This window comes from Coffea arabica, chromosome 3e (genome assembly GCF_036785885.1).
Source record: "Coffea arabica cultivar ET-39 chromosome 3e, Coffea Arabica ET-39 HiFi, whole genome shotgun sequence".
NCBI lineage: Eukaryota > Viridiplantae > Streptophyta > Magnoliopsida > Gentianales > Rubiaceae > Coffea > Coffea arabica.
In genome coordinates this window covers 47,203,114-47,217,288 of record NC_092315.1, presented here as the reverse complement: position 1 = coordinate 47,217,288, position 14,175 = coordinate 47,203,114, and the positions used below count along the sequence as shown (strand labels likewise).

The following is a 14,175-nucleotide window of genomic DNA, read 5'->3' as shown; positions in this document are numbered from 1 at the left end:
GAAAGAAATTAAAGAACTTTTTAGCAAGGAAGTTGACAATAATTTGGCTAATCTAATCGGTGAGAGATGTAGATCTATTCTAAAACTGTATATTAATTACTCCTAGCAATCCCCATTTCTAACCTCTAAAGTGACACTAATTGGAAAACCAAAATTAGAAGTCTATATTTCCCTACTTTTGGTAAGAAAATTAAGGTGCATTTCAATCTTATGTTTGACTATGGATCTTAACACACAATAATCGTTCAATCTTTTGTAATGGGCTAAAGAATTGCATGATTTATTGCAGGAAAACTTTTCCTCAGTTGAGACTAGAAAGTTACATATGCATGCATCCAACTCAATAACAATAAGAGTAAACTACCTACAGAGTCCTTAAACGATTTCAACCATCTCAAATTGGTCCCTCATTTATTTCAAGTTTTAAATTGACATCTCAAACAATAAAAAAGTGTCAAATTTTGATCTTCAAGTCTATTTTCACTGTTAGATTTGTCAAAATTTGCCCTTACATCCATTAGTTTCAGTGGTGGAGATTGACTAAACGATCAAAATTTGACGCTTTTTATTATTAAGAAACCATTTTGAGACTTGAAATAAATGAGGGACCACTTTGAAACCAATGGAATAATTTAAGGGCTCTCTAGATAGTTTTTCCTAAAAATAAAGGAAAGAAGGAACATGCGTTGCCAAATTGACAAATTTCGTTACTTTTACCTACAATTCAAAAGTGTGCAATTTTGCAAATGTGTTATAGACCACAAGATAGCATAAATTGTAAATTTAAATATGAATTATTAATTTTTTATTTATCGATAGTCGATTATCCGTCATTAGAGGTGTAATTGCAGTCAATAATTAACGGCCTAATTCAATCAACTTTGCATTTTCATATAATAATACAATTTGAGTTGCAAATTTGGATTTCATTTTAAAATCTGATTCATGAGTTAGCATCTACAGTTGCACCTGCGACAGATTGTAGATTCCCTAATCCCATTTTGATGACTTTTTTTTTTTTTTTTTTTGTCTGTGGCAGTCACTTTTCTTGATGGCTTCACGTTAAAGTGACCCTTCCCTAAACCCTTTCCATGGATGAAACTCTACTTTCTACCTGACTGGATGTTGAAAGCTGAAGATTTGTCATCTTACCTGCCCTGGTTCAACTCACATAGTTTCCCATAAGTTCTAACTCGTATTGTTTTAAATGGGAAAAAAAAGGTTAAGAATTATCATCTAGTTTTTGCCATTCTATGCCCAATCATGCACAATAAAATACCCCTATATTTAATTTGTTTTAGTTAGCTTTTTTTTTTTTTTTTTTACCACTTGTCATCATCTACATCTACACTTACTCCTAGTCCTAATCTAGCTTATACTAGGGGGTGACTCAACAGGGTCACGGAAAATCGATGGGGACTAAATCACCATCGGACCATACGGGTGCACAACACCCATATGGATCTTAAGCAAAGTCACATTAAATTGCAACTTTTTGATGGGAGGTCAAGGGTTCAACACCTCACACTAAAGGTGGTGGCCAACTCCACTAAAGGGAGTTGGTCAATTTGTTTTAGTTAGCCGTAATTGACTAATTTCACTCTAAGTGCAGGGGAGAACTTTTAGAATTTTCTCGAGATCTATATTTAGTGTTTGAATCCTAATTCTGACGGTCGAAGATGGGAGGCAAAAAATAATAATAGTAATAGTAATTTCACTCTAACGTCAACAGTTATAGGATATGCATGACTCTCAAGCTCAAATAATTGTGTAATCATGACATGATTATTTTATCCATAATAATGTAATCATAGGATGATAACTATGCCCAATTAATTCATTGATATACATGGTAAGTAAATAGTTTAACAGTAGTATTTGTCATTAGTCCTACGTTTCTTTACTTTAAAATTGGTACAGGTCATCCTGACTCTGTGTGACAAAATTGACATTAATATAACATAATCACCGACCATAGACAATCAAACTAATCTCCGCTCATTCAGTACTCAGAAAAGGACAATCTGCACGGAAGGTAGAATTCTTATAACCTAATATAGCCTATAACCTTCTGCTTGTTATATAGGTATGCTATTTTCTTGCCTTTGATATAAGTTAAATTTTTCTTCAAGAAAAATATGCACTTTTGCAGGTGTCTTGACTTAATGTTTGGTTTATGAACTCGATTGGACTTTTTATTTATAGGAACAAAAGGTAGAAATGACTTTGTTCAAATATATATTTTACCTTTCAAAAATTTGAGGCAAAGTAAACAACATGTTATAATTTTCTAAAAGGATTTTGAGTATTTAAATTTGCAAATAAGCAAGAACATAGAAATGGAAAAAAAAAAACATTTATGATGTTTTACTTATTAAACTTTCTTTCCTCGCATCTTAGTCAGTGTGAAAATGAAAATATGTTGAGTTTTTAAACTTTTATTTGGAGGGGGTGGGGGTTAAGTTTTTATTCTTTGTTTTCTAAGAAAATAAAACTTAATTTGCTAAGTTTGATTGGCTAGTTTATACTTGATTTTCTTTAGAAACATGATATGCATTTTTCATATTTAATTCTTTATTTTTTGCTCTAACATGGGAGGCATAAGATTTAATAAGCAGGGAAAGAGAATTTGAATTCAAAATATTTAACTTAAAAGTCCAGATCGTAGTCACTAAACTAAGGTCTTCTCGACATTTAATTGTCTATTTATTTTCTCATATTTAACCCAAAAATTACTACCTTAATCTTGTGTGATAGTCTCTTAACATAACTGCAATCTATTTCTATATATGTGCATTCCAGAAACTATAAAATATATTGCTGATGTCAGTGACCATAGATTGTTTTTAAAACACTTTCAAGTGATTAACACACAAATATATACATATACATATATATATATATATATATGTGTGTGTGTATATATGTGTATCAGAAAAAGACAAACATTATATACACTCACACAAACACACATATATGTGTGTTTATACATATACATATATGTATATCTATATATGTATATGTATATGTGTGTGTATATGTCAGAAAAAGAAAAACATTATTGAATCAGAAATCTTTTCGGTCCCCACCCCATCCCAAAAAAAGAAAAAGCCAAATCCCAGTTCCCCACAATTAGTCCCCACCCCATCCACAGAAATAGAATCATGCCAATGAAAATTTAAATGTATAACAACAATATACAAGGTGTACATGTATCAATTTATGCTTATTGTATTCTTCTGAGAAATATACAAAGTACAAACGAACCAGGTCCCATTTTGCCTCTCTTTTTCCGTCCACTCCTCTTCTCTCAGCCCACTTGTATTCCACTTCACATTTCTTTTCTTCACGAGTCCCCATCCCTCTCCCATCCCTTCATTTTTTTCACGTTTTCTTTTATAACTTTAATGCTAAAGGTTATCATATATCCATGGTTCTACAGTAACACAGTACTTGGTGTTTGCATATTTACATGCAGAATAGTTGATGACAACTATTGGTTTGATGTTGTTCTGAGGTGAGTTCTTGATCTTCTTGCATCATTTTCAGGTGTTTGTCAAACGGGTTGAATTCAGATTTTCTTGATTCGATTCCAAAACCTCTGCTGCATTTATTTAGTTCTGTTGCACGTAATATATTGGAAAAAGGTGGTTTTGATTGTTGAAGGAAGATTTAGATTATTCTGCTGCATTGATTTTCTTTTCAGTGTCCTTTCTGTTCTTTTTGCAGGCTTTTTTAATATTACCTCAGCAGGGTGAATATCAGCTCTGTTGTAGTAGTTGTAACAGTAGAAAGATTGCAGAAATCTCAATAATTTTTCAGGAGATTTGCTGATTTTTCGTTGTAAGGTAGACACATATATGCTTATCTGTAAGTATAGTCTATAGATCATTAACTTTTATTTAATTTTCTTTTTCTTCTGGGGTGGTTTGGGGGGTGGGGGTGGAGGAACAAGGAGATAAGCACATGTTAGGCCTGGTGGTTTGGCTTGCTTAATCAGAGTTATTCATACTTGGCATGTTTCGAGGTGTGATATTGTATACTTGGATACACTTTCTGTCTTATCAGATCTTCTTGTTTAATTTCCTTTTCTGGTTTTGGGTTCCCCTGTTTCATTTGGGTGACTGTTTAAGTAATAACCACAGCTTAATCAAGAAAGGTTCTCAACTTTAGCTTTCTGTATAGTATGGTAGTATCTAATGAGGTTTGTCTAAAACTTTAGTTGATCTGAATTGATTCTTTTATAAAGTAGAGAATTTCATGTATTGCTTGTTTTGTATAAACGTGATGTTGTCTTTTGTACTCTGGATGTTGTTTTTAACCCGCTCATCAGGGTACGGTGTCAATTTCTCCATTAGATTGCTTTCAGCTAACCTCCCCACGAATCTGAAATCATGAAGAATTTATTCTGGGCTACCCTTTTCCTTATCACTGTCTTATTTATTTATATTTGGATTTTATTGGAGAATTTGGAATATTTTGGTCAAAACTTGAACTGTGTATCATGTTAGTCTAATGCATGTCCACAAAATGAGGCAATTGATATGAAAATCTTTCCTTGAGTTGTGCTAGAAAGTAAACTAAGACATTATCCAGGAATCTTTTTACTTAGGTTTGAAGAATCCTTAGTTTTCCATAAAATCCAACTTTTCTAATTGTTTTGGTTCCAAGTCATTAGCAAAGAACACTTGCTAGTTATTCTTTTTCTGCTGGAGACGATAAATTTATCTCTTCTGTATCATTTTCATTTGTCAGACTTGTCTTGACAAGAAGAAATAACGAGATTTATTTGATATAAGCTTCTTGTTGCCTTAAAGGAATCTATTGTTCCTGATTATACTTGTATTCATTTTTAAATCTTCCTCAGCTTGCAATATCTACAGTTTTGTTCATTTTCCTGTGCAGGTATATTGATCAATTGTGTAAAGTAGTATCTCATGGCTTCACTGGACCTTGACACACCATGGCTGGCCTCATCCATTGAATCCTTTGACGGTTCCCTAGATATACACATAGAGGAAGTTAGTTCTTCTGCTAGTTTAGATTCACTAGACAAATCGAAGTCCATCATACATTGTAGCCAGACTATCCCAAAGCCACCTCCTCTCCCAGCTAAAATATGTCAAAGAACCAAAAACCAAAGATGTCTCACAAAATCCTGTTTTGTTCCCAAGGAAACTAAAGATTTATGGGACAGGCTCTTTAGAGAAGGATATGCAGCAGATGTGCATATCATCACAGAAAATGGGTCTGTAATTCCAGCACATTATAGTGTTCTGGTATGTAAGTCAAATTCATCGTACCTTATTTACACCTGAGTTGGCATACCCTGATCAATTCTAAGCTGTACAGTCTGCTGTGTGCAACTTGCACTTTAGCCACTGTAGTTGAAAGCACAACTAAACTTAGTAGGCTCGAAGATTATGTGAAAGCTTGCTAATGACAAGGAGAAAGCTTGTCGTTGTCTGCCTGGAAATTGTTTAATCTGATAGATGACTAGACAACATTCACTTTTATTTGTAATAGCTGATATATGTCCCTTTTTCCTCTTTGTTTTGGTAGTGTGTTGCATCAGCAGTCCTGGAGAATTTTCTGCAGCAATCTAAAGCAAAGAATGGTATAAGATATATAAAGATTCCTGGGCTACCCTATGATGCTATTTATGTTTTCATACGTTTCCTTTATTCATCCTGGTATGCTGCCCATCTCGCTATTTACTTTCTTGTCTATTGTTCTTCTGCTTCAGTACAGTACAAAATCATAAGTGAAGTCATTGTCATTCTAATTCTCCAAGCAATTAGTATCTGTTCCTTGTTTAATCCTTCTAAACAGTCCCCTTTCTCAGTCAGTTGTCATGATGGTGACAGTTTAGCCTGCAGTCTTGGACCAGGCTTCTGATAAGAATGGTTATGAAGGTTTTTGCAGAACAATACTTTGGGTTACCAAATATGGATGTTCTTGATAAAGAATTCCCTCCCGAACTTTCTGGTGTCATGGATAGTAGTTGATATTGCAATATAACCTCTTTTAGATGACGTAGAGTGCTTTAACATGTCAAGATTATTTAGTGTCCTGAAGGATCAGAAATGCAGGGGTTTGATATAATTGTTTATAGTAGGCAACTTTTCATGGCTAAGGATTGTCTATTAGGAAGCAGTGGCTGTAGATAATTCAGTGGAGTTCATTGGTTCTTACATTCAGAAATGCAGGGGTTTGATATAATTGTTTATAGTAGGCAACTTTTCATGGCTAAGGATTGTCTATTAGGAAGCAGTGGCTGTAGATAATTCAGTGGAGTTCATTGGTTCTTACATTGGAATAGATGGTACAAAACTTCAAAATTCTGCTCATGTCTATTCTGGTAGCATGACAGAACTAATCATTTCTTCTTGTGAAACTCCTCTTCGACCACCTTATAAGTAGAAGTGAAAATTGATACTTAATTCTCTCCTTATCAAATAGATTCAGTTCCAGTGGCATCAGTAGCATAAAAGTCTTATCATCTAAGTTGCTGGAATTGGCAAGGTCAACATAATCGTCTTCGTATTTGCAGAAATGCTTATTTCTAACAAATAAAGGTGGTCTTCTTTTTCTTAGGAAAATGCTGTAACTAATAAAATATACCAAAAATTTTTACCAGTCAAAGAGTAAACAATGAATAATTAGTGTAAACCGTACAGTGACACCATCTAACTGGACCTGTGGATTTTGAACTGACTGCTACATTGTTTGCTGTATCAGTTAGTGCAAAAAACCAGAACATTGCGTTGATATTTCTAGTATTCCTCTTCATTTTAATGATTGTCAAGGCTTATAATGTTGGATATGTTGTTTCTTTATCTTCTTCCAGATTCTAAATTGTAGTCTTAATCTTTTCCTATCAGCTATGATGAAGGAGAAATGAAGAAATTTGTTCTCCATTTATTGGTTTTATCACATTCATACTCAGTACCATCGCTTAAAAAAGTTTGTGTAGACCTTTTGGAGCAACGTTGGTTGACAACCGAGAATGTGATAGATGTTCTGCAGCTAGCAAAAAACTGTGATGCACCAAGACTTTCCTTAATATGTGTTCGTATGATTGTTAAGGACTTCAAAACCATATCTTTAACTGAAGGATGGAAAGTAATGAAACGTGCAAATCCCAGTCTTGAACAGGAGCTTTTGGAGTCAGTTGTTGAAGCAGATTCTGTAAGAGAGCTACCCTTCGTTATCTCCACAGAATACAATCTATTTCTTTCATTTGAATGACTGGCTTCTTGTTGAACAAGATGAGATGCCTGATGTGAGTGACTTCCTGATGGTCATCTCAATATGAATAGTAATAAACTATTGTGGAACCTTCCAAGTCATATTTTTCTCTGTATCTATGAGAAATATTCTGATAGATTACAGTGTTCATCCTTTCCCATAAAATGTTAAACAGTTGCTGCTACTGCTTCATGGATGGAGCAGCTAAGCAGTGCTTGGTGGACCGATGTATGTTTTCTTATTTGAAATATCTGATGGAAGACACCTGTTAGAGAATCCTAATTGTCTGAAGTCAATCATGTAATATAAGATGTGTTGCTCAAAATATCTTGGAAATGTCTACTTTCAACTGAATCTGGTTAACATGTTCTTCGGGGTCTACAGAGATTGCTTTCTTTCAGGCAGGGGTTTTGAGCTGTATTTAGACCCTGATGGGAAGGAAGAGCACTAGAAAATGTGAAAGAAAAAGTTACTTTTGTCCCATTTTTCTTTGTTCTAGTTAGTAAATTTATGGTCAAATCTTGAGGAATTTGCAATTAAGTTAGAAGAAGACAGTATGAGAATTTTCTCCTTCATCATTCCCTTACACCCACCAAATTCCAAGTTCCAAAGAAAGAGGATAATTTTCTTCTCCCTCCTGTAGCTTGCCAGATTAGTTTCAGTTGCTTATCTATTGTGAGAGTCATCTGAAAATTATTTCACACTTGAACTAACAGCAAGCTATGGCACCAAAAATTGGTTGCTTAAGAGTAACTTAGACGGTAGGCCTTCATATGCAGAAACTGCATTTCTCCCCGCAGACATAAGGGCATCTAGACCTGATATTCCGTAAGGAGGGACTGGGGGATTGTTGTGCATTTACTTTGTTATTTCATTTGGCTGTCCTGTATGCATTTTGTTTTCGGTAACTTCATCGTTGTTCTTTCACGGATTTCTGCTTACTATTTTATGTAATAATAAAGAGCCAAAACAAGTGTCGGTTGCATTATTTGTATTCCGGAAATGTCAGTTAGCTACTCATGATATTTGTGCATAGCATCTAGAGATATCATACATCAGATGTGCGCTAGATCTGTGCTGTAATGTGTTAATCAACTAGTTGAGGTATACATATTTTAGCTACTACCTTGTTGGAAAGGGTTTAACTTATGCTTTGGTTCATTAACAGAGGATATTAATTTACTCTTTTTGTCTTAGAGGAAAGAGGAGAGGTTGAAGAAAATTGAAGAGAAAAAGGTTTATTTGCAACTGTACGAGGCAATGGAAGCATTGCTACATATTTGCAAGGAAGGATGTAGGACAATTGGGCCTTGTGACAAAGTTCTCAAAGGGAGCCAGGTTTCTTGTCCTTTCCCTGCTTGCAAGGGAATTGAAACTTTAGTCCGTCATTTCTCTATCTGTAAGACAAGAGTCCCTGGTGGATGCATGCAGTGCAAGCGAATGTGGCAGCTTCTTGAACTTCATTCCCGAATGTGCTGTGAACCTGATCTTTGCAAGGTTCCTCTGTGCAGGTATGTGTACTGTGTACATAGGAGCATCATTTCTTAAATTTTCAGCTGGCAGTGCAGAAGCAAAGCTATTTAACCACACTAAAGAAGTTGCAGATATATGCGATTTGCACATTCAAATGTTTATACATATAAAATGTGCAAACTTTAAAGTCACCAACTGATAAAACTTGGCTGGAAAAACAAAGATAACCATTGCCAATCAAAAACTTGCTTTAAAATGACAGCGACATACAAACTTTTTTGCGATGATTGTGGTTTATAGCTCTGTAAACAGTTGCAATAAGGTGCTATAACTGAAATTGCCACTGCCCTTCTTTGGGTTTCAGGCATTTCAAGGAGAAAATGCAGCAGCAAAGTAAGAAAGACGAGGCAAAATGGAAACTTTTGGTAAGCAAGGTCATGGCAACCAAGAATGCATTCGGACCATTCATGTCGCGGAGGTCAAGTTTTTCATGACCAAAATATATATTGATTGTGGCCTTTTATTTAGGTGGCCATATCAAATTTGTACATTGTTGAAAAGAAAAAGAATATTGTACAATTTGTAATAAATCAAAGCTTGCTCGTGGAAGAGAATAACCTGTTTTTCTGATATCTCTTCAATTGATGTTTTTGAAGTAACGAGGCTTCAGAAGTTAGATCAACAGAAGGCAATCTTGGATTTAAAGTTGGAAGGTGGTGTGAATGTGTTCTCGAGGCCCATTCACGTTCCCTTCCTGCATACATTGTATATGAGATTCATGATGGATAATTTGGATGAAGAACTCAAAATTTTTGAGGTTATGATGATTTGTGCTGGTTTTGTGTATATCTTTCTATTTATACATATATATATAGAAGGCTTAGCTGAGGATTTTTTTATCGTGGAGAAGATCAAAGAACAAAAGGACAGCTTTTGAATCAATAACCAACTATGTGCAGTGGCTTTTCAACCAACTATTTGCTTCGCCCCTTGTTATGTTGGATTTTGTGATCCTTTGCTACGAGTTAAAGGTTAATTTTTTCTCAAAATTGTAATCAACAATATGTGGATATTGGTGTTTTGTTTTGAGGTAAAAAAAAAAAAAAAATCAAACTAGAGTGACAACAGGTATAGAGTTTTTAGAGGGAGTATTCTTGTTTAATCATTTTGACCGAATTTAGATTTTGATTTTGAAAAATCAATCTCTTTATTTTTCTCGTTTGCTTTTGTACCTAAACGTTAAATTTTATCGATAGGTAAAAGTGCTAAAACTTAGAATCAATTGACAAGAAAAACTGCTTTTTGGATCATCCTCTAGAAGCCTTGCAAAAATATGGGGCGGAAAAAAAAAAGAGAGAGAGAGAGAAGAAAAACCAATGTCCCTGAATCTGGAAACAAATCGAGAAAACCAATTTCATTTTTAAAAATGACTTCTCTAGAAGCTAATTTAAATTTTTTTTTTAAGTTCTAGGTGCACTTTGGATTGAAAATGGACTTCAATTAGTATGCATTTGGATTGAGAGATTTAATGAAGAATTTGAAATCTTTTGAAATCTCTCTCATCATTTACATTATTTATGAGGTATTTAAATTTGTAAATTATCCATTATTCTTGTATTTAAAATATTTTTTAATAATTGATATATTACAAACCCAAATGTCCATTAAGCAATTCAAACAACTACACGATTTGGATGAATTTCAAATCTTTCATCAAATTCCTCAATTCAAGCTATGCTTTTTAAGAAGCTATTTTTTTTACCTCAACAAAGTTTACTAGTGCATACTGATACCGGTTCAAAACATTAGGCACCAATTCGCAATTTTCAAAATTTTCCAAAATTTCAACTGGAGAGAGCCTAAAGTCTTCAGTAGCCGGGAAGTACTGACTAGTTGACCAAAAACTCTATAAAAACCCTAATAGCCCTTCCGGACGAAAATCTCCCAAGTCTTAGCTTTCCACCACTCTTAATCGCTATCGGAATCCGGCCCAATTGAAGAAGTTTGAACTCGTGGTTAGTGAATTTTCTCCTCTTGATTAATTTAGCTCGTATATTGACTTCAATTACCCAATTTCTTCGTGATTATATATTACATTTTTTCAGTGATTTGGGTTCTTGGAGTCTAGTTTACGAATGCAAAATTGGATTTTTTTTGTTGTAATTTTACAATTTGAGCTCCCTCTCAGCTTCTTTATTGGTTGATTTTCTGTATCATCGTTGTTATTAGTATTTTGTTAGTACCTTTTACCATGGTATTGATATTATTGTAGCATATTCTTGTCATGTTGTCCTGCTACCATTGTTCTTGGGTGCAAATCTCGTTTTGTATTTTATGTATTTTATTTTTTGGGTTAGCGTTTCTGCTGATGTATGGCTTGGATTTTTGAAATATGAGAGTTTGTTCTTTATTAACTGTTTGTTAAATTACTTTAACAATATAAGAAGAGAATAAAGCGTTTCAGTTTCTGTGTTCATATTCATCAAAGAATTATGGAGAAGAACGTCTCCCTTTTTTTTTTTGGGTTCTTTATTCTGCTAAGAGGTCAGTGGATTTATGTTCTGAATGCCAAAGTTGATTCTTTTGATATATATTGTACGGAATGAATTGCTACTGTTATTTTGTTTGTAACTGCTTATGATTTCTTGTTACAATGACTTTTGCCAAAAATGAGTTTTATTGTCCAAAGGAATCTATTTAAGACATTATTGACTAATGCTTGAATTTTGTTGATTGGTTAATGATGCACTATCCCTTGTTCGATTGATCACTCTGTAGTGTAGCAAATGCATTGTTCAATGTCCATTTGATGGTATTGTAGATGAAATATTTAATGCTACCATAAATTACTTGGATTTGATGTTTGATATGGATTTTGGCTGGTTATGTTTTCATAAATAATCTTGTTGTCACTGTACCGTGAAGAAACCAGTGGCATTGTTAGCACTAAGACATGAGTGGAACAGGAGAGAAAGGCTCAGCAACCACCAAAACCCCAGCTGATTTTCTCAAATCTATTCGGGGGCGACCTGTTGTTGTCAAGCTAAACTCTGGCGTTGACTATCGAGGTTAGATACTATTTTATGTGTTTTATTTTAGTGGTTCTTTCCTTTCAATTAGAAACCTTCTCTTCCAATTCTGGAACGTAGTTTTGCTTACCACTTTTTGTTATTTAGTAGTATTAACTTTCCGTAGTTATCATGTCCAGGCATCTACCTAGTCAGATGTTGCGACTAGTTTTTGTGGTTTTCTCATTTGAATTACCCTCTTGCGAGCTGATTATGCAAATTGAGCATCTGCTTCTTGTCAATGATTTATCCATGTGACTTTCCAAATCAACCATTTTACTTCTGAGTCATATTTGTGTTACAAATATGTGCGAGGTGTCCATTTTATGCTTTATGATTAATCTGGAATTTAGCTATTTGTACTGTAATAGTATACCACTGGCAATGTAAATGTAACTATGGTAATAGCTGAGCAAAACCAAGGAAGTTTTGGGTAGTTCCATGTATCATGATCAATACATAAATGCAGCAAGCTAACCTTTTCTTTCCTTTTTTTTCCGTGGGGCTGTGGTGGGAGTGGTTTATGTGGGTGGTAATATCTGTAAATCAGTGTCAAAAATTACGTCTTAGAGGCCAGAAGATGTTTAAAGTGACCTGGTTCTGTCCATTGCATTTATTCGATGATGATGTTCAGTTTTACAAAATATCTTTCTGATCATGCAGTGATAATGACAGTGATGAACTTATGCTGTCTGTAACTTTAGATTTTGATGCTTAACCCCATACTGGTTGAGTCCCGGTGTTTTTTTTTTGGGGGGGGGGGGGGGGGGGGGGGGGGGAGTTGGGTTAGTTGGATGTGATATGAGACTAGTTGAACTTACTGCTTATTGTTGAGAGATTGTTGTATGAGAAGGTACTAAATGATACTCATTTGACATGCAGCAAGTGTTGCACTGCTACCTGTTCTTATGTGTTTTATGAAATAATCAGTAGTAGCTTTACTGGTAAATTTTGGATTAATATTTTTCATCCTTTGTTGACGCATAAATTACTAGAATGTCTATACAATTATCCAGTTGGACGTCATGTAAATACTCAAGGAAGTTGAGCATAATTTCTTTTAACGACTATGTTCATGTTGTCTTGTTTTGCATGACATTTTCTTTGGTGTCTTGTTAGCATGTCTGCCAATCATTTGCTTTTTTGTTCAGGGCTGTTGGGATATTGAAAAAGAAAATAGCTTCTGACACGCCCAGTAGATTCATTATTTTTCCTGTATTCAAGCTGATAAATGGTAAGAGAGAGAAGAAAGATCTTTAAAACCAGAAGAGGATGATGGAGGAGTGGAGATGTCAGTGAAGAAAATGTGAGAAAAGTAGCAGGGTTAAGTTAAAAATGAAGAAACAAAAATTACTTTGGCAGAATGGTGACTGAATATAGATGGAAGATGGGGGTTTGGTGGTGGGGGAGCTGGTCAGAGGAGAAGATGATAATAGGACTTGGATAGAAGCAAATTATTTGTATGTTTTGTAGCTGGGCTAAAAGGAAATTATGTTACTGGATCTTCTGAGTTTTGGAGCATTGATAAATGTCCAGGGGTCTTTCTTGTTTTATGCTTAGTCCTATGCATCAATTAAAATGCTCTAATTTCTTTTTAGTTAGTAGGCCAAAATGACTACTAATAAATTTGGCTAAACATACTTGGTCGAAGTGTTGCTGACTGCAGACCTGATATAGCAAAATAAGAGCAATTGCAATTTAACATCACAATTATTTGAATGCAGGTATCTTAGCTTGTCTCGATGGATACATGAATATAGCAATGGAACAAACAGAGGAATACGTAAATGGACAGCTGAAGAATAAATATGGAGACGCCTTTATTCGTGGAAATAATGGTAAGTTTAAATTGATGTTGCTCTAGTATGTTTTTCATTTATCTTCCACTGTAATGATAATAGTGTGCGTTTCTGTGGTTGCAGTGCTATATATCAGCACATCAAAGAGAACCCTAGCAGAGGGGGCATAAAGTTGAGGTTCCAAATACATCCAAGTTATTTCATCATGTTCTGTGCTGTTGATGAATTCATAGATTAGGATTTTTTTTTCGCTGTTCTCCTTTTAGGCAGATCAAGAATCTTTGTACTCCTAAACATGTTCTTCGAACTAAATCAGCATTCTGAACGCAGAAAACATGTTGTCTGTTGAACTATATATGGATGGCTGCTTGCAGATTGTCTGACGTACAGTTGAAGTAGATATAGCTACTGGTGCCTGTATTCTGCCAATGTTGCATCAACACATGATTTGCTGGCCTACCAAACAAAAGATTTTCTTGTGTTGTACCCAAATTCGTTCTCGATTTTGCCCCTCTTCTCCCCTCTGTCTGTTATTTTCCTTTTTGCTTTTCCTTCCCTTCTCTGACATTGAACGAGATATGATA

General features: G+C 34.6%; 2 protein-coding genes across 4 annotated transcripts; both read left to right on the top strand.

Moving 5' to 3' along the window:
* The first annotated feature begins 3,152 nt into the window (after positions 1-3,152).
* LOC113736978 (BTB/POZ and TAZ domain-containing protein 3-like) lies at positions 3,153-9,551 on the top strand. 2 transcript variants are annotated; one of them, XM_027264212.2, is made up of 7 exons: positions 3,153-3,517; positions 3,730-3,848; positions 4,906-5,279; positions 5,563-5,693; positions 6,885-7,191; positions 8,449-8,762; positions 9,089-9,551. In XM_027264212.2, the coding sequence occupies exons 3-7, from the start codon at positions 4,938-4,940 to the stop codon at positions 9,216-9,218; spliced, it is 1,224 nt and encodes a 407-aa protein (XP_027120013.1). In that variant the 5' UTR covers positions 3,153-3,517; positions 3,730-3,848; positions 4,906-4,937; the 3' UTR covers positions 9,219-9,551. The 2 variants fall into 2 exon arrangements, with proteins under 2 accessions (XP_027120013.1, XP_027120012.1); XM_027264211.2 differs by lacking the exon at positions 3,730-3,848 and having other exon boundaries at positions 3,162-3,517.
* A 1,031-nt stretch (positions 9,552-10,582) lies between these two features.
* Positions 10,583-13,974, top strand: LOC113736977 (sm-like protein LSM36B). 2 transcript variants are annotated; one of them, XM_027264209.2, is made up of 4 exons: positions 10,583-10,739; positions 11,650-11,792; positions 13,517-13,630; positions 13,715-13,974. In XM_027264209.2, exons 2-4 carry the CDS (start codon positions 11,678-11,680, stop codon positions 13,759-13,761), a joined length of 276 nt encoding a protein of 91 aa, XP_027120010.1. In that variant the 5' UTR covers positions 10,583-10,739; positions 11,650-11,677; the 3' UTR covers positions 13,762-13,974. The 2 variants fall into 2 exon arrangements, with proteins under 2 accessions (XP_027120010.1, XP_027120011.1); XM_027264210.2 differs by having other exon boundaries at positions 10,599-10,739; positions 11,657-11,792.
* Positions 13,975-14,175: the final 201 nt, after the last annotated feature.

Excerpts from the sequence above, each read along its gene's own strand:
- LOC113736978 (XM_027264212.2), top strand. The coding sequence starts at position 4,938 with ATGGCTTCACTGGACCTTGACACACCATGGCTGGCCTCATCCATTGAA. Across the intron at positions 5,280-5,562 it reads CAGCACATTATAGTGTTCTG|TGTGTTGCATCAGCAGTCCT; the intron begins GTATGTAAGTCA and ends TTGTTTTGGTAG. Across the intron at positions 7,192-8,448 it reads CAGTTGTTGAAGCAGATTCT|AGGAAAGAGGAGAGGTTGAA; the intron begins GTAAGAGAGCTA and ends TTTTTGTCTTAG.
- LOC113736977 (XM_027264209.2), top strand. The coding sequence starts at position 11,678 with ATGAGTGGAACAGGAGAGAAAGGCTCAGCAACCACCAAAACCCCAGCT. Across the intron at positions 11,793-13,516 it reads CTCTGGCGTTGACTATCGAG|GTATCTTAGCTTGTCTCGAT; the intron begins GTTAGATACTAT and ends ATTTGAATGCAG. Across the intron at positions 13,631-13,714 it reads CTTTATTCGTGGAAATAATG|TGCTATATATCAGCACATCA; the intron begins GTAAGTTTAAAT and ends CTGTGGTTGCAG.